Raw genomic sequence first — 27,365 nt, forward strand, 5'->3', positions numbered from 1 at the left:
GTATCTGACTTCAATTCAGGTCATGATCTCACAGTTCATGAGTTCGAGACCTGCATTGGGCTCTGTGCTGACAACTCATAGCCTGGAGCCTGTTTTAGATCTTGTGTCTCCCTCTCTCTCTCTGCCCCTCCCCCACTCATGCTCTTTGTCTCTCAAAAATGAATAAACATTCAAAAAAAAAAAAAAAAGCCTCTCAACAAACACATCCAGTATATGAAGGATTTACAAATAAATTCTATCAAACATTTAAGGAAAAGTTAACACCTATTCTTTTCAAAATATTCCAAAAATTCAGAGAGGAAGAAAAACTTCCAAATTTGTTCTTCAAGGCCAGCATTATCCTGATACTAAAATCAGACAAAGATACTACAAAAAAAAAAAAAAGATGATGACAATAATGATGATAATGACTACAGGCCCATATCTCTGATAAACATAGATACAAAAATTCTCAACAAAATATTAGAAACTGAATACAATAATTCACTGAAAAGATCATTCACCACAATAAAATGGGACTTAGTCCAGGGAGCAAAGATGGTTCAATATTCAAAAATCCATCAGTGTGATACAACACATTAACAGGAGGAAGGATAAAAACCATATGGTAATCTCACTAGATCCAGAAAAAGCATTTGACAAAATACAACATCCATTCATGATAAAAATTCTAAACAAAGTGGGTAGAGGGAACATACCTCAACATAGTAAAAGCCATATAGACAAACCTACAGCTAACATCATACTCAATGTTGAAAACCTGACAGCTTTTCCTCTAGATCAGGAATAAAACAAGGATGTCCACTCTCACCACTTGAATTCAACATAGTACTGGAAGTCCTAGCCACAGCAATTAGACAAGAAAAATAAAAGGCATCTAAATCAGTAAGGAAAAAGTTAAATTATCACTATTTGCAAATGACATGACACTATGCATAAAAAAACCCTAAAGATTCCACCAAAAACTATAAGTAATAAATGAAGTCAGTAAAGTGGCAGGTCACAAAATTAATATACAGATATCAGTTGTGTTTCTATATACCAATAATGAAGCAGCACAAAGAGAAATTAAGAGATCAACTCCAGGGGTGCCTGGGTGGCTCATTTGGTTAAGTGGCCAACTTCAGCTCAGGTCATGATCTCATAGTTCATGAGTTCAAGCCTCGCATCGAGCTCTGTGCTGACAACTCAGAGACTGGAGCCTGCTTCAGATTCGGTGCCTCCCTCTCTAACCTCCCCCGCTCTGTCTCTCATTTTCTCAAAAATAAACATTTAAAAAAATTTTTTTTAATTTCCATCTAAAATTGTACCAAAAAGAATACCTAAGAATAAAGTTAACCAAGGAGGTGAAAGACCTGTACTCTGAAAACCATACATTAAAGAAATTGAAGATGACACATATGAAAACAGACACCAGGCTCACAGACGGAAGAATTAATATTAATAAAATGTCCATACTACCCAAAATAATCTACAGACTTAACACAATCCCTATCAAAATACCAAGAGTATTTTTCACAAAACTGTAACAAATAATCCTAAAATTTGAATGGAACCATAAAAGACTCTAAAGAGCTGAAGTAATCTGGGAAAACAAGGACAAAGCTACAGATATCACAATCTCAGATTTCAAGAATAACTACAAAGTTACAGCAATAAAAACAGTATGGTACTAGCACAAAAACAGACACATATATCAGTGAAATAGAATAGAGAGTCCTGAAATAAATCCACAATTACTTGGTCAACTAATTTACAACAAAGAAGAATACACAATGGAAAAAAAGACAATCTCTTCAATAAATGGCACTGAGTAAACTGGACAGCTATATACATAATTATGTAATTAGACCACTTTCTTACCCCATACACAAAAATAGACTCAAAATGGATTAAAGAACTAAATGTGAGACCTGAAATCATAAAATTTCTAAAAGAAAACACAGGCAGTAATCTCTTGGACATGGGCCTTAGCAACATATTTATGGATATATCTTCTCATGCCAAAAAAAAAAGCAAAAATAAACTACTGGGACTATACTAAAATAAAAAGCTTTTGCACAGCAAAGGAAACCATCAACAAAACAAAAAGTAACCTACTGAATGGGTGAAGATATTTGCAAATTATATCCAACAAAGGGTTAATATCCAAAATATATAAAGAACTCAACAATAAAAACAGAAATAATCCAATTCAAAATGGCAGAGGATATCAATAGACATTTTCCCAAAGAAGACATACAGATGCCCAATAGACGCATGAAAAGATGCTCAACATCACTCATCATCAGGGAAATGCAAATCAAAACCACAAGTTTTGGAGAGGATGTGAACAAAAGGGAACTCTCATGTACTATTGGTGTAAAGGTAAACTGGTGCAACTACTGTGAAAAATAGTATAGAGTTTCCTCAAAAAATTAAAAATAGAAATACCATAGGTCTAGTAATTCTACTACTTGGTATTTACCCAAAGGAAATGGAAAAAAAAGTAATTCAAAGGGATATATGCAACCCTATGTTTATGGCAGCCTTATCTATAAGAGCCCAGATACGGAAGCAAGCTAAGTGTCCATAGATAGATGAATGGATAAAGAGGAAGTGGTATATATATACAATGGAGTATTACTCAGCCATAAAAAGAATGAGATATTGTAATTTTCCACAAGGATGGAACTAAAGAGTATTATGCTAAGTGACTGAAGTCAGATACAGAAAGACAAATACCATACGATGTCCCTTATATGTGGAATCTAAAAACCAAACAAACCAACAAAAAAAAAAAAGGAGAGAGGTAGAGAGAGAGAGAGAGAGAGAGACATTCATAAATACAAAGAATAAACGGAAGGCTGCCAGAATGAGGAAGGCTTGAAGGGATGGGAGAAACAGGTAAAGGAGATTAAGAGATAGAAACTACCAGTTACAAAATAAATGATGGAGATTAAAAGTACAGCATAAGGAATATAGTCAATAATATTCTAATAATGTTGTATGGTGACGGTGACTACACTCATCATGGTCAACACTGAGTAATATATAGAACTGTCAAATCATTATGTTGTACAACTGACTAATACAGCATGTATGTCAAACATACTTCAATTTAAAAAATGAGAAAAAAAAATTTTAAAGAGAGGTATAGACTTCCAGGAAAAAAAAAATGCTGTTCTACATTTTTAATCAAAAAAATGCAAATTATAACCACAATAAAGTATTACACCCAAAAGAATGATTAAAACTAAAAAAAGTAATAATGACAAGTATTAATGAGAGAGTAGAGTAACTCAAAGTCTTAAATACCACTCAACAGTGTATGAACTGATAACAATCACCTTGGAAAGTCAAGTCAGACAAAAAGGAATACCAGTGTATTATTTTATCCCATAGAGTTCAGAAAGAAAAAAGTACTAATTTTTATGTTGGAAGTGAGATGAGTAACATTGGAGACTCTTTCTTGGTAACCAAAAAGAGGACATGAAAGAGGCTATTTCTTGATCTGGCTAATGGTTACAGAAAACTACTCATTTGTGAAAATTCAATGAGCTGTGCATTGAAATTGGGTACTTCTGTTTATACTTCAGTTTTTTTTGTTTTTTTTTTTTTTATTTTTATTTTTGAGACAGAGAGAGGCAGAGCATGAACGGGGGAGGGGCAGAGAGAGAGGGAGACACAGAATCGGAAACAGGCTCCAGGCTCTGAGCCATCAGCCCAGAGCCCGACGCGGGGCTCGAACTCACGGACCGCGAGATCGTGACCTGGCTGAAGTCGGACGCTTAACCGACTGCGCCACCCAGGCGCCCCTATAGTTCAGTTTAAAAATTTATTTAAAAAAAAAGAATAAGAGCAAAACAATTTCCAAATATATAAAAATTGAGAGTCCATACCAACAGATCTTTTCTATATGAACACTAAAGGATGTACTTTGGAAAGAAGCAAAACAATCCCAGAGAGTAGGGTAAAGGGGTGGAAGAGGAGGCCAAGGTAGGAGTCAAATTATGAGCATACAGCACGCCAAGCTAAGAAATCAGAGCTCCATAGCAATCTAAGAAGTTTTTAAGCCAAAAAGTGATTTGAGTGAAGCTATTCAGATATGAACAAGTTTGCCTAGGCTTCCCCCTTCACTTGTTTTGCTACTTAAGATTCCTTTAAGACATAATTCGAGTATAGTTTTTAGTAACCTGCACTCCACTCTGTGACCTATTCCTCTTCTGAATTTCTACAGCACCTCTTAGAGGAAGACAGAGTGTTTAAGGTACAGGTCTCAAATAGCCAGTTAATCGCAGGCTAGCCAACTGCAGTTAGAAAATTAACTCAAATACATGAGTATCCACTATTTATATGATTTTTTTATACACAGTAGTCTGGGAAGTGAAGCTGTATGAAGTTAAAAAATAATAACCCTAGCGTCAGGCTCTGAGCTGACAGTGTGGAGTCTGCTTGGGATTCTCTCTCTTCCTCTCTCTCTGCCCCTTCCCTGCTCTCTCCCCTCACAAATAAATAGACATTAAAAATAATAATAATAACCCTAGACAGCAGATAAACAAAACAGCTGGTGGGAAGAGTAAATCCAAGTTTAATTTTGCCAATTTCTCTTTTGCTGATACGGTTCCAGAAAAAAAAAAATCTATCATATGACAGGTATATAACATAGGTGTAAGAGTAAAAAATGTTCATGTCAATGTATTTACTACTTTGGTTTTTGAGGGACTGTTAAAATGATGACAAGCTTAAATTTCTTAAACACAATCAATCATTTAAAAGTTGCTTTTGTAAAGAATACCTGGAAGGTTTCCATTGTAGTCCACATCTTCTATGCCGCATCCCCATTTAACTAGAAGCTGCAAACAGCCGAGCCTCCCATGAAAAGCTGCATAGTGCACAGGTTTCCATTCTCTCTTATCAGTCACACTGGGATCCTAGAGGTAACATTCACAAGAACTCAGTTTTTTTCCATTTGTAGAAGAAACAATAAGTCAAGCAGCTTAATTCTGCAAATGAAAATTGGAGGCTGTTCTTAAAAATATAAGGCAAACAACAAATTTAATAGAAAAATTTACTACTGATTTAAACATATGAGCTAATAAAATACTAATGAAATTTTATAAAATAGTCTTTTAAAAAAACAATAGCTAGTTTCATAAAAATAGTTTTTAAAAAGGGACTTAAAAAGAACCTGTGTTCTTGACCAATAAAATGAAAGGGATGTACTCAAATGATCCAATCATATCTTTGAGAGCATAAACAGTTAATGACAAAATAAAAATGCTTAATAGTCCTTTAACTTTTTCTCAACTCTTACCACAATGTCTTCAATATGGTTAGTTCTTTTAAGTTTTTTTTTTTTTTTAACAACCACTGGGAAATATTAAAGTAAATATTACAATAAAGAAAATTTCTGGGGCACCTGGGTGGCTGTCGGTTAAGCGGCCAACTTCGCCTCAGATCATGAACTCGTGGTTTGGTGGTTTGCGTTGGGCTCTGTGCTGACAGCTCATAGCCTGCAGCCTGCTTCAGATTCTGTGTCGCCCTCTCTCTCTGCCCCTCCCCCGCTTGCATTCTGTCTCTCTCTCTCTCAAAAATAAACAAACATTAAAAATCACTTTCTAAATTAGTGTATGAAATAAGTTACAAAACAAACAGGCAAGCACACAGAAATTCAGAAAGATTTACAATCACTGGTTAAGATGTATTTGAAAACTTCAGAATCTTCCCAGTTAAACTCTGAACTGACATGAAGAACCCACAGCCTCTGAAATACTTTGCACTGCTAAATTGGAGTTGGTTTCTATTTTTTAAAGTTTCTTTATTTTGAGAGAGAGAAAGTGCACATGCACAGTCGGAGAAGGAGAGAGGGAGGGAGGGAAGGAGGGAGAGAGGGCGTAAGGAAGAGAGGGGAAGAGTGAGAGTGACAGAGAGAGAGAATCCCAAGCAGGCTCCATGTTGTCAGCATAGAGTCCAATGCAGGGCTTGATCCCATGACCCTGGGATCATGAGCTGAACCGAAATCAAGAGTCAGAAGCTTAACTGACTGAGCCACCCAGGCGCCCCTAAACTGGGTTTTTTTGAAGCTTTATCTAAATTATTGCTCCCATGTTTAAAGACAGAAAAGTTAAAGAGATATATCAAATTACTTCTCCAAAGTCATATAAGAGATTTTAAAAGTCAGGAAGAGATAACCAGGCTACCAAATGCTACTCTACATATCTGATTATACATTCTCACATATTAACAAGAATCTCTTACCACTCCACTTCGAAGCATTATCTGTAAAGTGAAAGAATGTCCGTGTGTTGCAGCAAGGTGTAAAGGAGTGCATCCATGATCATCTTGAGCTGCCAGATTTGCCCCATTGATTATGAGAGCCTCAAAATAGATATATAACAGTTTACATAAATATATATATATATATGCTAAATCATAAATGCAGATTCAGATTATTAGGCAAGCAATTTACCAATCTATAGCTAGATTACTATATAAATTCTTACACATGTGCCACAGGCAAAGTATGAGAAATTCTTAGCTAATACTAAGAAAACACTTGAGATCCTTTTTAACCTTGCCTAAGAGATATTTATAATACCTGATTTCACACTCTGATTTGAGCATGTACATATAATTTATAAGGCACGCTTTCAGGAACAGAGATTAATAATCACTAAATTAAATACGTTAATGCTAAGCTAATAAACTAAAAAAGTAAACTTCCACTATTTCAAAAGCAGTATCTTTTATTACCTGAGTTTCAAAATACTGTAAAAGGATTATTTATTAAAGTAACTAGCTCTAGCTCCAAATAAAATTTCTAACTGCATCTGAGGAAATCCCATCATAATTTACAATTGGCCTAGTTTCTGTATATGTGTTATATCATATACATAGCCCATCTCTCTATATAGTATACCAAGGATTGGTTTAAAAGAATTATTAGTTAATATTTTTTAATATTGTATTTCTTTAATGTTTGTTTATTTTTTAGAGAGAACATGAGTGGGGGAGGGGCAGAGAGAGAGAAAGAGAGACAGAGAGAGAGGGAGACAGAGGATCTGAAGCGGGCTCTGTGCTGACAGCAGACAGCCCAACAAGGGGCTCAAACCCACGAACCTTAAGATCACAACCTGAGCTGAAGTCAGATGCTTAACCAACTGAGCCACCCAGGTGCCCCTAGTTATACTCCCTCAGACTTTGTTTCTTTTTTAACCAGTCTGTATTTACCAGTATCTTAGCAACAGACTCAGTCATAATTCTTATCAAGTTTTAAGAATAGTCTCCATAATTAACAAACTAGTCAATAATCATCACAAACCATATTCTGAGTATTTGCTGTGTTTTAAAAATCACTACAAAGAATATGAAGACATGTCAACCTAGGGAATTAGGACGTACATAGAGACAAAGATCATCAACTATACAAAGAAGTCCTTGATAAGCAACAACTACACAGTATAGTACCAAAAAAGTACTACAAAATCTCTGAGAATGAAGAGAACAAAGGGAATGGTTTCATCTAATGATTAGAGGAAGGAAAGCAACAAGTAAAGCTTCATTCGACCCTGATGTTCCCTGAAGTTACTACGGTATTTGCTCTTCCATTGCCTACTTCTCAAACTAACACCTCAATGCCTCAACTTCAGATTCCCCTGCAAACCATGTGCCACCCCTAACACTACATGGAAATACAGCAATCTCGCCTGATAGTGAGCTCTCAAGTCCAACAGCATTTCCTTAGCTTCATCCTGTAACTGTGATACTCTACCTAACTTCTTATACTTCCTCCTTCATTTGCACAGCCCTAATGAACCCTGGCTCTCCTATCTCCCACTTCTTCCTCTGAATTCTTTACTCATTTCTCCACTTCCTACCATCACTGCTAGTAACATTCTTCAAAATTCAATCCTCAATACTGCCTTTTCTTCTCTATACTTTATTACTCCTGAAATCTTTGTCTCCAGCACCCTTTTCAGCTGCCTGGACCTTCTGCACATGAATTACCTACAGGGCCCCTAAACAACATGTGCCAAATTGAACTCAACATTTTTGCTCCCATATCTCCCCTGCCTTTCAGATTTATGTATCTGTAGTGTCATACTTATCTGTCATTCTGTCTTTAAAATTAAATGAATTTAAATTTAATTTTAATTTTTAAAATAAATTTTAAACAAATTTAAATTTTCACTCTATTCTATCAATGCCTGCTTTGCAAGATGTCTTCAATCATTTTCTTTCTTTCCCAGTGCCACCATAAAATTTCTCCCTCTATGGGTAGTGATGACACCAAAAGTCTCTAACTGGTCTTCTTGCCTCCAAATCATCTCCTCATCCTAGGTAATCCTTGATAAATCTTGTTAGAATAATCTCCTGAAAAACTGCTTTCATTACTTCATTCCTCTATTAACGCTTGTGTGCATGTGTACGTGTGTATAAGTATGCATGTATTATATGTATGTGTAAGAGTATATATTAGTATGCATATAAAAACTCTGTCTCTTATACAAATTAATCTTTATTCTACTTCTAAGATATTCTGCATACCTGGCTATGCACACTTAATTCATAATAGTATATAACAACAAAACATCTACAATTCAAACTCATATAATAGTTTATCCCCTGAACACCCTTATTTTTCCAATTCCAGTATTTCACATAGAATTATAGATAGAGGTTAATAGAATAAAATCTATTCTAGAATAGAATCTATTCAGGTTCCAGTCCTGGCTTTGTCACTTACTTAGGCAAAGTACTTAACTCTCTGAATCTGTTTTTTTATCTATAAAAAGGGGAACACATAAGATTGTTACATTAAATGATGCGATGCATGGAAAACTGTAATCGACACATAAAAAGTGATAATCATTATTTTTATTTGCTCCTGATATAAACTCTACTTACAATGCTTCCTCACTATTTAACTTTCTGAAATCAACCTGTTCTTTTATACTTAGATGAAGTTTTATTTCCTCCATTTATGATTCCTCTATTACCTTCCAATCATTAGAATCTTAACCATAGACTGTGCTCTGTATTGTTTTATAACTCACTGAGTAAATGCTTACCATTCCCAAATAGAATCTCAGGCTTCTTATACCCAGGAACTGTTTGCTTATACAATTTTGTATTCCTCCAAATTCCAGTTTATTTCAGTACACTGATTATATCTAGTTACTCTAATAAGCTAGATCCTGCATATATTAATGTGTAACTCTGGTAAAAAAAAATATATTAAATAAGAAATTTTAGACGTGGCAAGCTATGAAGGAGATAATCTGGGCATGTCTATGTCAGCCCTTAAAACAATCTATCAGATAGCCAATAACTTCAGAGATAAAAGGATCCCCAGTCTCACGTAATTTGTTTAAGTTGTATTTGATACCAAAATATCTGAGTCATAGAATTCAGTAAGTTCTTGTTTAGGACAAAGAACTAAATCTATGGATCAAATTATTAGAATAAAAGCAACAACCCAACCAAACTATGCTAAAGTAATTAAACTTACCAATTTTTAAAAAAGTAACCAAAGTTATTATTACCTGCATACAAGCATCTTGGCCTCTGATTGCAGCTATGTGAGCTGCTGTCCAACCTCTCATGGTTACTTGGGTGATATCAGCTCCATGCCAGAGGAGCCAGTGAAGACACTAAATTAAGAAGATAATCATGTTAACAAGTGATAAGGCAAAACTGGTTTTTTAAATCTTTAGATCTTTGTTTTTTGTGGGGTTTTTGGGGGGTAAACATTAGGGAATGGTGGGAGCTATGGCAAAGTGAAGATCACATTCCTTGTCCATAAAATGTAGATGCTACTTAATCCCAGCCAGTTGTTGCTGTAAGTGAAATGCTGATCCAAATCTTTTATTTCACCAATACTGTGTAAGCCAAACAAAACACATCTGTGAGTCAACTTCACTCAATGGCTGCCAATTTGCAACCTCTGTCATAGATCTTTAAAGGAGGCCAAAAGCTTCTGTCAGAGCAAACATTGTTATTCTGATGACACTAAAAAAAATTTTTTTTATTTATTTTTTTAACGTTTATGTATTTTTGAGACAGAGATAGACAGAGCATGAATGGGGGAGGGTCAGAGAGAGGGAGACACAGAATCTGAAACAGGCTCCAGGCTCTGAGCTGTCAGCACAGAGCCCGACACGGGGCTCAAACTCACGGACCGCAAGATCATGACCTGAGCCGAAGTCGGCCGCTTAACCGACTGAGCCACCCAGGCGCCCCAAAAGAAATTTTTTTTAAGTGGCTTTAAAAAATGGTTGAGGCAAGGGTTGGGGCACCTAGATAGCTCAGTAGGTTAACCATCCAACTCTTGATTTCAGCTCAGGTCATGATCTCACGGTTCCTAAGTTCCAGCCCTGCATCAGGCTCTGTGCTGACAGTGTGGAACCTGCTTGGAAATCTCTCTCTCCCTCTCTCTGCCCTTCCCCCAACTGATTCGCTCTGGCTCTCATTCTCAAACTTGGAAGGAAGGAAGGAAGGAAGGAAGGAAGGAAGGAAGGAAGGAAGGAAGGAAGGAAGGAAGGAAAAGAAAAGAAAAAGAAAAATGGGGCAAGGGTCAAATGCATCCTTATTTAATATTTTAATTAACATAAGTCTCAATAGATTACAATACTAGAGGTCTGAGCCACATACGGTATTACTGTCTTCATATGTTCAAGTTTGGAGATTCTATCTGCAAGAAGTTTCTTTTTAAAGAATTTATTGTCAGGGCACTTGGGTGGCTCAGTCGCTTAAACAACCGGCTTCAGCTCAAGTCATGATTTCACAGTTCGTGACTTCAAGCCCCACATCGGGCTCTGTGCTGACAGCTCAGAGCCTGGAGCCTGCTTCGGATTCTGTGTCTCCCCTTTTCTCTGCCCCTCCCATGCTCATGCTCTGTTTATGTCTCTCAATAATAAATGTTAAAAAAATTTTTTTAATTAAAAAAAAAAAGAATTTATTGTATGGGGGCACCTGACTGGCTCAGTCGGTAAAGCATGAGATTCTCCATCTTAGAGTCATTAGTTCAAGCACCACACTGGGTTGGAACCTACTTAAAATTTAAAAAAGAAAGAGAGAAAGAAAGAAAAGAAAGAATGAATGAATGAATTGATTGTATCATTGGGATACACCGTCACATCAGTTATAGCTGCATCACTTGTTAAAAGGCTTAAACATTTAGGTATCATTTGCCTGTCAGAGAGATAAAAGGCCAATAAAATATGATGACAAAAAAAGGCTCAACTTCACTACTAATCACAGTAAGTGATTTACTTATTACACTACTAATGCACTACTACTAATGCACTACTTACTTATTACACTACTAATGCACTACTAATCACTACTAATCAATTTATCAACAAATATTTAGGGACAGACTACTGTATGCTAACACCATTCAGTTACAGGAGAATAAAATCATTGCAAACATTCATGTATAAGTTTTTTATTTCTCCTAGATAATATGTTTAAGCAGGATTGCTGGAACATAAGTAAAGCATATGTTGAACTTTATAAGAAACTACCAAGCTGTTTTCCAAAGTGGCTATACCATTTTACATTTCTACTAGCAATGTACAAGAGTTCCAGTGGCTCCCTATTCTTGTCAATACTTGGTAGTATCATTTTTGTTTTTGTTTTGCCATTCTAATAGGTATGTAGTGGCATCTGACTGTGGGTTTAATTTGCATTTCCTTAATGGCTAATGATGTTGAACATGTCATGTGCTCAATTGCCATTCAATTGGTACTTTTGAAGTGTCTATTGAAGTCATGCACTCATTTTTTATTTGGGTTTTTTGTTTTCTTACTACCAAATTATAAGAGTCTCATATATTCTGGCTACAAGTTCTTAGATATATGATTTGCAAATATTTTCACTTATGTTTTCTCCCAGAAGTCATACAAGATTAAGTTTTACCTTTGTTTGTGATCTATTCTGAGTATATTTTTACATGAGGTGTCAAATATAAGTTGAGATTCATTTTCTCACATACGACTGTTCCATTGTGCCAGCAGCATTTAATGAAAATACCATCTGTTCTCCATTGGATTGCATTTGTATCTTTGCCAAAAATCAACTGACCAATCAATAAGATTTCAGAAATGGCTAAATGAGGAGCTTGGCAAATCCTCCCCAAGAAGCAATGATAAAACCAGATAAAGTTTTCAAAAACAACAATTTAAAGACTCTGGGAATTCATCAGAGACATATAGCAAAATAAGAAGCATTTACTCAAGAAAATCTTCTGAATCTCAGTAACAACAAGTGGAATCTGTGGCAGATTAGCCTGAGACTACAACTATCCCTACCCCACAGCTATAGGGTACAGAATTTCTCCCCAGCTGAACAGCTCACTGTCTTGCTGGAGGGACTGAAAATTTCATGCCCAAGCACATAGTCAAAAACAACTCCAAACCCAAGTGGCCAATAATCTGGGAAAGCCAATATTAGAGCTCACCTGAAGTCACAATACTGGGTAAGACAAAAAACAAAAGACCTCCCATAAAACTAATAGAAACACCCAAGAAATTAGAGAGCCAGTGGGCCTTGCTAAGATTCCACTTATCCCTTGTAATCTAAAAGGCCATCTACATATACAAAGCTGCTTATTCTCAGGAAAGACTGAAGAGGGCCCAAGTTGGCTATATATCCCTGGCTAAACACATTATTTTAAAAAATTTAAATTAAAAAAAAAAAAAGCAAAGTCAAGCTGACTTATAATAAACTGCTTGGACTTGGAAAACGTTCCCCAAGCCACACACAGACTCATCAGCGAAAGACAGAAACCTTACAGGCTCAAGGTACCTAAGCACAACCTCTGATCAGTCACTGATGCAATAGTAACCCCTAGGAAGCCAGGCTTAAAGATAATAAGAATTTTCTTTAAAAAAAAAAAAAATTATAAAAAAAAAAAGTTTGGGGGCCCGGGTGGCTCAGTCAGTTAAGCATCTGACTCCGGCTCAGGTCATGATCCCACGGTTTGTAGGTTCGAGCCCCGCATCAGGCGCTGTGTTGACAGCTCAGAACCTGGAGCCTGCTTCCAATTCTGCGTCTCCCTCTCTTTCTGCCCCTGCCCCACTCACATTGTGTCTCTGTTTCTCAAAAATAAAACATTTTTTAAATTTATTTAAAAAAGTAAAAAAATTTTTTTTTTAATAATAAGAATTATTTTCATGTGTCTGTTGGCCATCTGGATGTCTTCTTTGGAAAAGTGTCTATTCATGTCATCTGCCCATTTCTTCACTGGGTTATTTCTTGGGTGTTGAGTTTGCTTTGGATACTAACTCGTTATCTGATATGTCATTTGCAAATATCTTCTCCCATTCCATTGGTTGCCTTTTAGTTTTGTTGATTGTTTCCCTTGCAGTGCAGAAGCTTTTTATCTTGATGAGGTCCCAATAGTTCATTTTTGCTTTTATTTCCCTTGCCTTCAGAAATGTGTCAAGTAACAAGTTGCTGCAGCTGAAGTCAAAGAGGTTGTTGCATTTTCCCCCCTCGGGTTTTTTTTTTTAATTTTTTTAATGTTTATTTATGTTTCAGAGACAGAGTGCGAGCAGGGGAGGGACAGAGAGAGAGATACAGAATCCAAAGCAAGCTCCAGGCTCTGAGCTGTCAGCACAGAGCCCAATGCGGAATCGAAACCACAAACCATAAGATCATGACCTGAGCTGAAGTCGGTGCTAAACCGACTGAGCCACCCAGACGCCCCTCCTCTCTTGGGTTTTGATGGTTTCCTGTCTCACATTTCCTTTCACCCATTTTGAGTTTATCTTGTGTATGGTAATAAGAAAGTGGTCCAATTTCATTCTTCTGCATGTTGCTGTCCAGTCCTCCCAGCACCATTTGGTAAAGAGACTGTCTTTTTTCCATTAGATATTATTCTTTCCTGCTTTGCCAAAGATTAGTGGGCCATACATTTGTGGGTCCAATTCTACATTCTCTATTTTTTTAATTTTTTTTCATGTTTATTTATTTTTGAGAGAGACAAACAGAGCATGAGAGGGGCAGAGAGAGAGGGAGACACAGAATCAGAAGCAGGCTCCAGGCTCAGCTATCAGCACACAGCACAATGCAGGACTCAAACTCATGATCTATGAGATCATGACCTGAGCTGAAATCCGACACTTAACTGACTGAGCCACCCAGGTTGCATCCTCTAGTCTCTTCCAATGGTCTATGTGTCTGCTTTGTGTCAAAACCATACTATCTTGATGATTACAGCTTTGTAGTAGAGGCTAAAGTCCAGGATTGTGATGACTCCCGCTTTGGTTTTCTTTTTCAACATTACTTTGGTTATTCAGGGTCTTTTGTGGTTCCATACAAACATTAGGATTGTGTGTTCTAGCTCTAAGAATAATGCTGGTGCAATTTTGACTGGGATTGCATTGAATACATAGATTGCTTTCAGTTGTATTGACATTTTAACAATATTTGTTTTTCCAATCCATAAGCATGGAATGGTTTTCCATTTCTTTGCGTCTTCTTCAATTTCCTTCATAAGTTTTCTATAGTTTTCAGCATACAGATCTTTTATATCTTTGGTTAGGTTTATTCCTAGATATTTTATGAAAAGATGCTCAATATCACTCATCATCAGGGAAATACAAATCAAAACCACATTGAGATACCACCTCACACCAGTAAGAGTGACTAAAATTAACAACTCGGGAAACAACAGACGTTGGCAAGGATGTGGAGAAACAGGAACCATCTTGCACTGTTGGTGGGAATGCAAATTGGTGCAGCCACTCTGGGAAACAGTGTGGAGATTCCTCAAAAAATTAAAAATAGAATTACCCTACAATCCAGCAATAGCACTACTAGGAATTTATCCAAAGGATACAGGAGTGCTGATTCATATGGGCACATGTACCCAATGTTTATAGCAGCGATTTCAACAATAGCCAAATTATGGAAAGAGCCCAAATGTCCATCAACTGATGAATGGATAAAGAAGATGTGGTTTATATACACAATGGAATACTACTTGGCAATGAGAAAGAATGAAATCTTGCCATTTGCAGCAACATGGATGGAACTGGAAGGTATTATGCTAAGTGTAATAGAGAAAGACAGATATCATATGTTTTCACTCAAATGTGGAATTTGAGAAACTTAACAGAATACCATGGGGGAAGGAAAGGGGAATAAATAGTTTCAAACAAGAGGGAGGTAAACCTTAAAAGATTGTTAAATACAGAAAACAAACTGAGGGCTGATGAGGAGACTGGGGAGAGGGGAAAATGGGTGATGGGCATTGAGGAGGGCACTTGTTGGGATGAGCACTGAGTATTGTATGTAAGCAATGAATCATGGGAATCTACCCCCAAAGCCAAGAGCACACTGTACACACTGTATGTTAGCTAACTTGACAATAAATTACATTTAAACAAATTTTTTTTATTTAAAAAAAATAAGCATTTTAAAAAACAAAAACAAAAAAACTAAGCAGCAACTGCACACTGTGGGGAACAGATTCCATACACTTAGTCCAGGTAAGTCAACAAGCAAACACATAGCAACAAGCACACCTGAATAAGATCAGAATTCAAAGCTGCTACAATATATAATCTAAAACGTGCAGTTTTCTGGGGCGCCTAGGTGGCTCAGTCAGTTGAGCATCCAACTCTTGATTTCGGCTCAGGTCCTGATCCCAGGGTTGTGGGATCACGCCCCACATTAGGCTCCAGGCCTAGCATGGAACCTGCTCGAGATAGTCTCTCTCACCCTCTGCCCCACTCGAATTCTCTCTACCTCTCTCAATTAAAAAAAAAAAAAAGCGGTTTTCAAAATGTCTAGGCAAACAAAAAAAATTATGAGATGTATACAATGATCAACAGAAACAATATCTGAAAGGGCCCAGGGTTGGACTTAATATGGCAGTCATTATAAACAGTTTGGGATAACTAAAAGGAATTTTTTTTAAAGAATTTATATTTAGGGGCGCCTAGTGGCCCAGTCAGTTAAGCATCCGACTCTTGGTTTCATCTCAGGCCATGATCTCGAGGTTTTGTGACTTCAAACCCCATGTCAGGCTCTGTACTGGCAGAGCCTGCTTGAGATTCTCTGCCTCCCTGTCTCTGCCCCTCCCCCACTCACACAGTCTCTGTTTCTCTCAAAATAAACTTTAAAAAATAAATAAAAATGAAAGAATTTATATTTAAAGAAGTAAAGGAGGGGCACCTGAGTGGTTCAGCTGGTTAAGCATCTGACTCTTGATTTCAGCTCATGATATCACAATTCATAAGCTCAAGCCCCACGTCATGCTCTGAACTGACAATGTGGATCCTGCTTGGGATTCTCTCTCTCTCTCTCTCTCTCTCTCTCTCTCTCTCTCTCTGCTCCTTCCCCACTAGTGCTCTCTCTTTATCCCAAAATAAATAAACATTTTAAAAAATTAAAGGAAAGTATGATGACAATGACTCATCAAGGAGAAATAAGTCAGTCAGAGAAAGACAAATACATATGATCTCTCTCTTATGTGGAATTTAAGAAACAAAACAAACGAGCAAAGGTTAAAAAAAAAAGAGAGAGAGAAGACAAACCAAGAAACAGACTCATAACTATAGAGAACAAACTGATAGTTATCAGAGAGGAGGTGAGTGAGGAGTGGCTGAAACAGCGATTAAGGAGTATACTTATAAAAAAATTTTTTTAACACACATACATATAGGAGCCTGGCTGGCTCAGTCAGCGGAGCATACAACTCTTGACCCTGTGAGGGTTGTGAGTTCAAGTCCCATGTTGGGTATAGAGATTACTTAAAAACATAAAAGGGGTCCCTGTATGGCTCAGTTCATTAAGTGTCCAATTTCGGCTCAGGTCATGATTTTGCAGTTCATGGGTTAGAGCCCCACCTCAGACTCTGTGCTGACAGCTCAGAGCCTGGAGGCTGCTTTGGATTCTGTGTCTCCCTCTGTCTCTGCTTCTCCACCGCTCATGCTCTGCCTCTATCTCAAAAATAAACATATAAAAAAAAAAAAAGAGTGCACTTATTAAAAAAAAAAAAAGGAGGGAGGTACCTGTGTACTCAGTTGCCTAAGTGTCCATCTTAGTTAGGCTCAGATCATAATCTCGTGGTTCATGAGTTGAAGCCCCACATCAGGCTCTGTCCTGACAGCTTGGAGTCTGGAGCGTGCTTCAAATTCTGTCTCCCTCTCTCTGTCCCTTCCCAGCTCACACTCTGTCTCTCTCTCTCAAAAATAAATAAACATTAAAAATTTTTTAAATAAAATCTTTAATAGAAATAAATACACACTCATAAAAATGTATTAATTGAATTAAAGTTTTGCTTAATTCATGCTATGTTTGGCAAACAATTAAATTTCAAAGTTGTGGATAAAAATGAATTATATGAATTATAATAAAACTATAAGTATCTATGTTTTTGAGACTATTGTTCAATTATAGATTATTAAGATTCATTTTAATTTCAAATAATTGTAATTATTTTGTGTCCATGAATATTAAAATATTGATTCCTATCCAAATATATGAAATACTATTATATTTCCAAGTTAACTTTAAAATGTGAAAGTAGTAATACAATTGCAGAAAATGAAAAAAAAAAGAAAATATACACAGACAAGTTATTTTTATTTTTAAAACATTTTTTTTAACGATTTATTTTTGAGACAGAGAGAGACAGAGCATGAACGGGGGAGGGTCAGAGACAGAGGGAGACACAGAATCTGAAAAAGGCTCCAGGCTCTGAACCATCAGCCCAGAGCCCGACGCGGGGCTCGAACTCACAGACTGTGAGATCATGACCTGAGCTGAAGTCGGACGCTTAACCGACTGAGCCACCCAGGCGCCCCGAGACAAGTTATTTTTAAAAAAAGAAAGAAGAAAAAGAAATTCTGGAAGTAAAAAATATATCTGAAATAAAAAGTTTACCATAGGGGCTCAAGAGCTGATTTCATCTTACGAAGAAAAAAAAAATGAAGTCTAATGAAGCATAGTTTTCACTAGTTGTTTATCTAGTGATTATATTACCAACATAAGTACCACAGTCTTAAGAAATTTCAGAAAGGATAACAAAATGTGAGAGCATTAATGTAGTAGGCAAGTAGAGAATGAGGAGATGATCTTTAAATGGAAAGGTAGACAGGAACCAAAATGTTTTGGTTTAACTTATTTTTGTTAAAATTCAACAAACATTTCTGGAATATCTGTTATGCACTATGCTAACACTTAAAATATAAATTTAAGGGGTTCCTGGGTGGCTCAGTCAGTTGAGCATCTGACTCTTGATTTTTGGCTCAGGTCATGATCTCAGGGTTGTGGGATCAAGCTCCATGTCATCTCTGTGCTGGGCATGGAGCCTGCTTGAGATTCTCTCTCTCTCTCTCTCTCTCTCTCTCTCTCTCTCTCTCTCTCTCTCTCTGTCTCTCTCTCATTCTCTCTCTCCCCCTCTCCCTCCCTCTCTCCCCACTTGTTTGCTCTCTCTCTCTCTCTCTAAAAATAAATCTTTTACTTTTTTTTTTTTAACATTTATTTATTTTTGAGAGAGACAAAGCATGAGTGGAGGGAAGGACAGAGAGAGAGGGAGACACAGAATCTGTCAGCACACGGCCCAACACGGGGCTCGAACCCACAAACCATGAGATCATAACCTGAACCAAAGTCAGACACACAACTGACTGAGCCACCCAGGCGTGTCCCAAAAATAAATCTTAAACACACACACACACACACATATATATATATATATGTGGGGTTTGTTTTTTTTTTAATGTATATATATTTAGTTCAGCAAATTCAGCCATACAGCAAACATTTATTGAGAATCCAATATGCCAAATGTGGAAAAAAAGAGGAACAAAACCCAAATGGTACCTTCCAAGAGCTCAAAATCTAAAAGAGATTCAAAGTGATCAATTCAATGTGATAAATACAAATAAATATAGTTTTAAAAATATGTGTAAGATTTAGGTGTAGCTCCTAGGTAGGTTACTAAGGGATGTTGGGGGGGGGGGGGGACACAGAAAGCTTTGCCAAGTGGGTACTGCCTGACCTGGAATTCAACCAAGTAACCAGTAGGAAGAGGTGAGTGAAACCAGGCAGATAAAACCGTATGTGTAAAGTCTAGGATAACAAAGAACAGCAGGCTAGTTTGGGAAATGACAGTAGTCACCAATATTACAGAATAAAACAAGTATGATGGGAGATGAGGTTGCAGAGAGAAGTCTCTTATATTAAGTCGCTTGAACTTTATCCTATAGGGGATAAAGAGTCACTACACAGACTTAAAGGTTTCAAAAGAAGAAAATCAATTAGACCTAAAGCAGTGGCTAAAAGGGTGGAGAGGACAAACTCAGGAGACAAAGATGGAACAAAATCAATGACCTAATGATCAGTTCTCACTGCATTATCAAGTGCACCTTCAGACAAATGTTGATATTGTGTTTCACTTCTGGAAAAAATGGAGACAATGCAATAATGATGCCAAGTCAATAGCCTGGAAAACTAAGAAAGGGAGGGAAAAGAGTACTAGTTTAGTTTCAGACCAATTAGAGATCCAGTCAGATGTGTATGTGCACCTGATACATAAGCAGAGTTCAAGAGAGAAAGCAAATCAATAATTATGTAGTAGTGATAAAACCAAGGAATGCTAAAAGACTGTCTAGAGAGAGTACATAAAGTAGGAGAGAAAAGGCTATTAGCAGAAATATAAAAAATACTTATATTTATAGAGTAGTCAGAGGAGGTTAACCAAAGAAGACTGGGAGTAATCAGAAAGGCTGAAAGGATACCACAAAAGAGAGGAAACCCCACTCTCTTTGAAATCATTAAAAAAAAAAAAAAGCAAGAAAAACAGGAATAAAACTCTATCCTTGATGAAACTAAGAAACATCTGAAGCTACAAAACAAACGGGAAAGCTGCCAAAGTGTAGATCCAATAGGGATATGGAAGGAAACAGAGAACATACCCACCCAGGGCTACAAACTGAGAAAGAACCATCATGGCACATACTTCCTAGATGAGAGGAAGCCACTAATAGGCCAAATCAAAAAATCCTTGTTTACAACAGTTCAAGTGGGGCACACAACTGGCGGAGAGATTCTCCAGGCCAGATTCAGTTTTGAGAAGCAGAGAAACCCAAACAAACAAGAAATCACACAGAGAAGCCATTTTCATAGAAAGCAGTCTCTGTGTGGTAGGGGGGAAAAAACAAACACTTCATAGCAGACCTCCTGCAGCCTACCAGCTAGGGAAATGTGGTAATTAAAATAAGTTCTCCACACATAATCTCCAATCATGAGGAAAAAGTGCAGTTGGCCTTGTACACAACCTGAGAATAATTTTTGCATAAAAATACTCAGTAAGCACTGCCTGTACTAGCTAAAAAATAAAACCAACTAAATAGCCATTGAAAAATGGATATTAGTCTAAGAATAATTATAACATGCCTGAAAGAAATGCAGTACATAAATGCCATCATAGTTAAGCCTCAAAAATACATTGTTGAACACAAAAAGCTGCAGGATGATGAACATAGTCTAATGTCATTTATATAAAATGTTATTAAAAACAATGATACAATCATTTAATAACAACATAAAACATAGAATTTTTTTTAATTTATTTTGAGAGAGAGAGAAAGGGAGAGCATGCCCAAGGGCAAGGGAGGGGGCAGGGGGAAGGGAGAGGGAGAGAGAGAGAGAGAAAGAAAGAGAGAGAGAGAGAGAGAAAGGAGAGAGAGAGAGAGAGAGAGAGAGAGAGAGAGAAGCCCAAGCAGGCTCCACAGTGAATGGGGCTCAATCCCATGACCCTAGGATTATGACCTGAGCCCAAATTAAAAGTCAGACGCTCAACTGACTGAGCCACACAGGTGCCCCTACATGGGAATATCAAACACCAAATGCAGGGTAATAGTTACTTGTGGAGTTGTTAGGGGAGGAATGGCACCCGTGAGGGGTGCTAAGGGACTTCAAATACATCTGTGAGGTTCCATTTATTTTCTAAAAATCTAAAGCAACCATAGCAAAAATATTAAGATTTGATAGAATTAGGTATTCATATGTTACCCTCTGTAAGTTACCCTCCAGGCTTGCCTTTGGAACTCAGCCACCACATTGTGAGGAATCACAAATTAGCCCAGGTGGAGAGGCCTCACATAAAAGTTCACATGGAGAGGAATTAAGGCAGCCAGCCTGTAGCTTGCATCTTCCACCAGACATCTGCGTGAACAAGCCTTCAGAAGATTTCAGCCTCAGTATTTCAATCTTCTAGCTGAAGCCCCAGACATCATGAAAAAGAGACGAGCTATCCATGAGATTCAAATTCCTGATTCGCTTCTGAGTATCAATGCTTATTTTATGCCACTAACTTTTGGGATAATTTGTTACAAAGGTACAGTAACCAGAACAACAAATATCACGATGAATTGAAAAAGAAAAATACTTCTGGGGCACACGGGTAGCTAAGTCGGCTGAGCATCCAGCTCCTGATCTCAGCCCAGGTTGTGATCTCACAGTTCGTGGGTTTGAGCCCCCTTGGGGCTCTGCTCTGACAGTGCAGAGCCTGCTTGGAATTCTCTCTCTCCTTCCCTCTCTGCCCCTCCCGGCTCACGCTCTATCTCTCTCAAATAAATAAATAAATAAATAAATAAATAAATAAATAAATAAACTTTAAAAAAAGAGGAAAAAGAAAAATATTTCAAATACCTAGCATAAAGTCTCAGTCCTAGTTGCTAAATCTTCAAAATTGCTAACAGCTGTAAACTTACTTCAGTTTAATAATTTATACAGCTTCTTACCTCCAAACTTCCAGAATGTGCTGCCCAATGTAAAGGGGAAAACTTATGGAGAATGTCAACTTCATTAATGCTGGCTCCACGTTCTATTATTTCTGAAAGCTGCTTTACATCTCCAGCCCGTACTGCATCATGTATGTTACCAAAATGCACTTTCTTCTGGGCACCTATTGAAAAATTGCTTAAAATATATTACAAAAAAAAAAAAAGCCTAAAGCAATGATTCAATAGAAAGCACAAAATCACTTTGATTTTCCAAATAATTTATTACAAAGATATTTGTGGTTAACATCTTAATCAGACTTCCATTTCAGCTCTAACACATAAAGAGCATTGAAGTTGTCACTCGCATAGATACAGGAAAAAAAGCTGTCAAACAGAAAATCAATTACTTTTCTTGGACTTATCAGAGAACTGAGGTCTCAAGGCCAACTGCCTCCTCAAGTCTGGAGAGACACACAAATACAGAAACACAAACAAGTTCAGCTTACCTGGAGCAGAAGCCACTGGAGCCATAAACTCCTAGAAGCACTGAAATGGTAACTGTGACAAATTGCTAGATGTCTGGAAAGCATTAGCCTACTAGTGAGAAACTCTTGAGGCCACAGTCTTAGAAGGCCCCCACATTTTCATAGATTTTACCCCACTAGGGTAAATCCCACCAGGTTATCACTGTGAAAAGTCAAGAAGACTCTTTTCATGTCTTCGGCAGGGGAAGGGGGAAAGTAATGATTCTGAAATATACCCAGTGCATTCTCTGTAACAAAGGCCTACTCTCCAGTGATAAAGACTTTACAAGAGCCTCACCTCACATAGGCTGATACATTCTATCAATATACTTTTCTTATCTTTCTCATACTACTACACTAAGAAAGGAATGGCAGGTCACAATTTTTACTTCATACACTCTAGGGGTCTTATGTTTTATAATTTAATGTTCCAAACATCACAAGACTGCATTGTGACTGTGAAATATTTTTTAAAAAAATTTTTTTTCCAACGTTTATTTATTTTTGGGACAGAGAGAGACAGAGCATGAACGGGGGAGGGGCAGAGAGAGAGGGAGACACAGAATCGGAAACAGGCTCCAGGCTCTGAGCCATCAGCCCAGAGCCTGACGCGGGGCTCGAACTCCCAGACCGCGAGATCGTGACCTGGCTGAAGTTGGACGCTTTAACTGACTGCGCCACCCAGGCGCCCCCGAAATATTTAATGTGTACTGTAAGCCAGAAGCAATACAGATATCTCAGCATGAACAGATGTTGGGGGAGGAAGAGTACAGAGTTTAATCAAAGCATTTCCTAAACAAAAAGGCATGATTCCTGACCTCAAACTGTTTTCAAAAGAACTCACCAACATTTCTGGTAGAAAATCTAGGCAACCTTGTACTACTACTTATCCATGTGTATGTCCTTTCTCAATAACTCAAGTGTTAATTTCTTTGAGGGATGGAATTGCATCTCATGCCACCCCTTAGCAAAATGCTATAACATTTTATTCAAAATCCTTTCTGAGCATCTAGCACGTTCCAGGCACTAAGATAATATGATGGCAAATGAACAGGGATTTAATGCATTTTATTTCCACCAACACTTTAAAATGTATTTGGATAAATTCAATAAAATAAAAAAATGACAGTATTGCCCGGAGTATAGGTGAAATTAAGATGTTGGGAGTAATAAACATGTGAGCAAGATCTTGAAGAACAATTAAGAAATATGCATATGGGGAAGGGAGTAAGGAGGGCACCAAAAATAACCAAGCCAGTTAATGATGTTTAATGACGTAATCCCCTAGGTCAGACTTTCATTATTCTCCTTTAAACTACTAATACAAGATCTACAAATGATGTTCTACTCACTCTAATCCATTTTATACAGGACATTCTAATCCATCATGTACAAGGACACTATCCTGATCACTCCATGCCTCTATTCCACTAACTGCATCTGGTTATCCACTGCTAGTCTAGAGAACAAAGCCCAAACCCTCAGTAGGACAATGTACGCCCTCCACTAACTTGGCTACATCTAACTTTACAGCCTTTTCTCCCCCACCACATTCCATCCCAATTCATTCATTCATCCACCCATGTATCCACTCAACATTAATTTGGTCTCTACCATAAAGATAAAAAGATGAAGGCAACATGGTCTCTATCCTCAAAGAACTCACAGAGAGATACAAACAAAACAATTATAAAATAATGCAATAAGAACAATGACAAATATTCATAAGAACTTATGGAAGCACAGAAGACTTCTAAGTCAGCCAGGATAGAAGGAAATGAGAAAGAAAAGGATTTCTGGGGAAGGTGAGTTCTAAGATGAATCTTCAAGGATTAACAGGAGTTTGCCAGATAAAATGGGGACAAGGGAAAGGCATCCTAGACAGCATGAATTGTAGGATGTGGTCAAGAAACCACACACACACACACACACACAAACCCATCCTATTGCCGAAGGGGAGCAAAAAGGTAAGACTAGAGACTCAGGAAGACCTTGTAAGAAGCTACAGTGGTCCACACCAGAGAGGCTGAAACTCTCAACTGAGAGTAACAGCAGGAACAGAAAAGGAGACAGATTCAACAAATATGGAAATAGGATGCATACAGTGGGTGAAATAAGGAAGGCATAATGGGATAATTCCAAGAAGGACGGAGAGGGCATATGGGCACAAAATCCTATTTTTCTCATGTTGATCTTGAGGTGCCAAAGAGTTCCAGAGGGAGCTGTATATATTTGTCTGCAGCACATCTCAGTGGTAGGTGTCTCTCAGTATTCATACATAGTTTTTTTCTGATACCTACCCTCACCCCATTCTGAAGCCAAAGACACTGTACTCTTCTTTATAATATTCATCACACTAGTCAGTATTTGCTCAGTATTTATTTTTCCTCCTAAAATGTAAGGAATTTGTCTGTCGTCTTCACTGATATATCCTTAAGACACAGCAAATAGTAAGCCCTCAGTAAATATTTACTGGATGGTTGAATAATAAAGATTTCAAAGGGGTTGAAGTCATAGTACACGACCAGGAAAAAAAAAAAAAAGCATCAGTGATGGCACTATCGGGGGGGGGGGGAGGAACAGCATTTAAGGAGAGGATGGTAGAAAAGTCTTCAAAGGGAAAGGGAGCGTCAGTAGATTGGAAGAAAACTAGGTAAATCTAAAGTCATCTCCACAGGGTCAAATGCTGCAGAGAAGCCAAGGGTCCATAAGATTTAACAAGCGTTGATGTCAATCTGGGTAGGAAGTCTCGGGAATATAGCAGGTGGAAAGAAAGTGAGGAAACCTGGAGGGAGGATGAGAAACAGGTGAACAGCCTTGGGACCCACTTAAAATATGTCAGAGGGAAATTAGGAGTAACAGCTGAGAAACGAAACTACCAGAAAGGGCCAACGGTGATGTGGGTGAAGTGAGAAGAGAGGCAGAGACAGGGGCAAGAGAAGTAGTCTGACTCACTTGGGGTTGCAGTCTCCCTAGAGGAAGTGGAGGGGCCTGAATCTGACACCCCGGGCATGGTGCGATCCCGCGGACTTCGGGGAGGAATCGAGTCCAGGCCCCTACTGCTACGGTGATCTTCACTTGCTGTCACCCACGAGCCACTGCAGCGGCTACCGCCTTCGTCGTCGCTAGCACCGGGGCCGCCGTCCTCCCTGGTTCCCTCCCAGGAGCTCCCGCAGCGGGAACCCTCGTCTATACTTTCTCCCTCCCAGAATCCACTGAGGCGGCGGCTGGCGTCTATGCTGACGCTCAACGCAGAGGAGTCGCTGGCCGCGTAGCCGCGATCTTCACTTACTCCGTCCCAGGAATTATTGAGGCTGTGGCCGCCATCGGCACTCCCTTCCTCCCAAGAGTCACTGAGGCGGCGGCTGTGGTAGTCACTGCTTCTCTCCCCGGAGTCGCTGGTTTGGGGGACTTCTCTGACCCCCTCCCAAGAATCACTGAAGCGGAGGCCGCGGTCTTCTCGGACCGGTCCCTCACAGTCACTAGTTTGGTGGCTACCGACTTCACTTAAATTCACGTCGCTGCTGCTGAAGCCGCGGTCTCCCCTTAATGTCTCCCAGGAGGTGCTGTAACAGCGGCCACCATCTCCCCTAACTCTCTCCAGAGGGACACTGCCAAGGTCTTCATTGACTCTTCTCGAGTCACTGCGGGAGAAGCCTATGTCTTCACGTACTCTTCTAGAGCCCCTATAGAGGTGGCCGCCGTCTTCACGGATACTTCCCCTGTCTTCGCTAACTCTTTCCCTTAACCGGCCGCCGCTTTGACCATGTCGGCCGTTTGTCCTCCAAACGCGATGACTAGTGAGGCGGCCGCCGTCTTCGATTGCTACTCTCCAAGAGTCGCTCTGGCGGCGGCCGCCGTCAGCCGCTACCCTCTCCTCGGAGGTGCTTTCCAGCGTCCCGACTACAGCTAACCGGTTGTAGTTGCGGTGGAGCCGTTGCCCTGGAAACGGGTAAACTTCCGGCGTGCTGCGGTCATTTCCGGTTCCTCACGACCTTGCGTCACTTCCGGCCTCCCCTCAACCTTTTTCGAGGCTTCGCCTCTAGAGAAATCGGACGGTGGTGTGGGCTGGTGTTCCTGAGATTCCGCGGGGTCTCACATGCAGCCTGTCTAGGCCCCGTCTCTCTAACGGCCTGGCATCGATCACGCCTTCCATGGCTCAGCGACGCAGATGCGGGCTCCAGGACTGCAGTTTGCGTAGGTGACCTGTGTGGCGCGGGCCGGGCGGGGCCTTTCTTCGTCCTTGGCAAACCTAGTATAATTTTTCAGTGCTTGTTGGAACATTGGAGGAAATTTGTTCTTATCCTGTCATTTCACAGGTACTGAGAAAGACCCAAAGGAGAAGTTAGCTGCAGCCGCTTTCATTATTGAATGCTTTATTAGTGCCAGGCTCTTGGATAATTGCTTGGTACTTAATTCTGAGCATAATTGTGTAAGGTAGGTGTTAGCCCTGTTTTGTATGTGAGGCGATTCAAGGTATCAGTAATTTGCTAAAGCCAAACAGCAGGTAAGTTGTGGAGCCAGTATAAACACAGGTCAGTAGTCAAAAGACTGCTCCATGATTCCTGACTCTAACTCCTAGGTTCCCTTTAATGTAAAATGATACTTGCAACAGTTTCGCTCAAATCTTTTATTTCTCCAACCTTATTATTTAACGGGTATTCTTCCATTCACTCTTTATTGAAAATACATGGTTCACGGGGCACCTAGCTACCTCAGTCGGTAGAGCACGGGACTCTTGATCTCCAGGTCTTGAGTTCGAGCCCCACCTTGGGCGTGGAGCCTACTAAAAAACGGAGACAGAGAAGAAATATGTGGGTTGGATATAATGCTAGCAGCAGAGAATACAAAAATTAGAATTCTCTGCCCTTTAAGAGCATCACCCACCTTAATTGCCCTTTCATTCTTTTTTTTTTTTTTCCATCCTCAGGGTTTGTTCCGTAAACACGTTTGGGATATTCCCCAGACCCTATCATTCCTCTCTTGAAGTACAGTGAATTGGCTTTCTTTAACTTCCATAGCCTCTTGTAATATTAGTAATGTTAACAACTGCTGTTTGCTGAGTTCATGTGACTCTGGCACTTTATACTTTGTATTTGTTTTGTTATTC

General features: G+C 38.7%; 1 protein-coding gene across 1 annotated transcript in view; it reads right to left on the bottom strand.

Annotated features, from left to right (window-relative positions):
• Nucleotides 1–26,233, bottom strand: part of ANKRD42 (ankyrin repeat domain 42) — a 74,686-nt gene extending 48,453 nt beyond the window's left edge. The window contains exons 1-6 of the mRNA XM_047071972.1: nucleotides 26,197–26,233; nucleotides 25,211–26,164; nucleotides 21,750–21,913; nucleotides 9,528–9,635; nucleotides 6,241–6,360; nucleotides 4,778–4,913 (exon numbers count right to left, since the gene is read on the bottom strand). Of these exons, the coding sequence (XP_046927928.1) occupies nucleotides 4,778–4,913; nucleotides 6,241–6,360; nucleotides 9,528–9,635; nucleotides 21,750–21,913; nucleotides 25,211–26,164; nucleotides 26,197–26,233 (1,519 nt within the window). The remainder of the gene's footprint in view (nucleotides 1–4,777; nucleotides 4,914–6,240; nucleotides 6,361–9,527; nucleotides 9,636–21,749; nucleotides 21,914–25,210; nucleotides 26,165–26,196) is intronic.
• Between the last annotated feature and the right edge of the window lie 1,132 nt (nucleotides 26,234–27,365).

This window comes from Lynx rufus, unplaced genomic scaffold (assembly GCF_022079265.1).
Source record: "Lynx rufus isolate CCGP_SWC_20201006 ecotype Redwood Valley unplaced genomic scaffold, mLynRuf1.p SCAF_9, whole genome shotgun sequence".
NCBI lineage: Eukaryota > Metazoa > Chordata > Mammalia > Carnivora > Felidae > Lynx > Lynx rufus.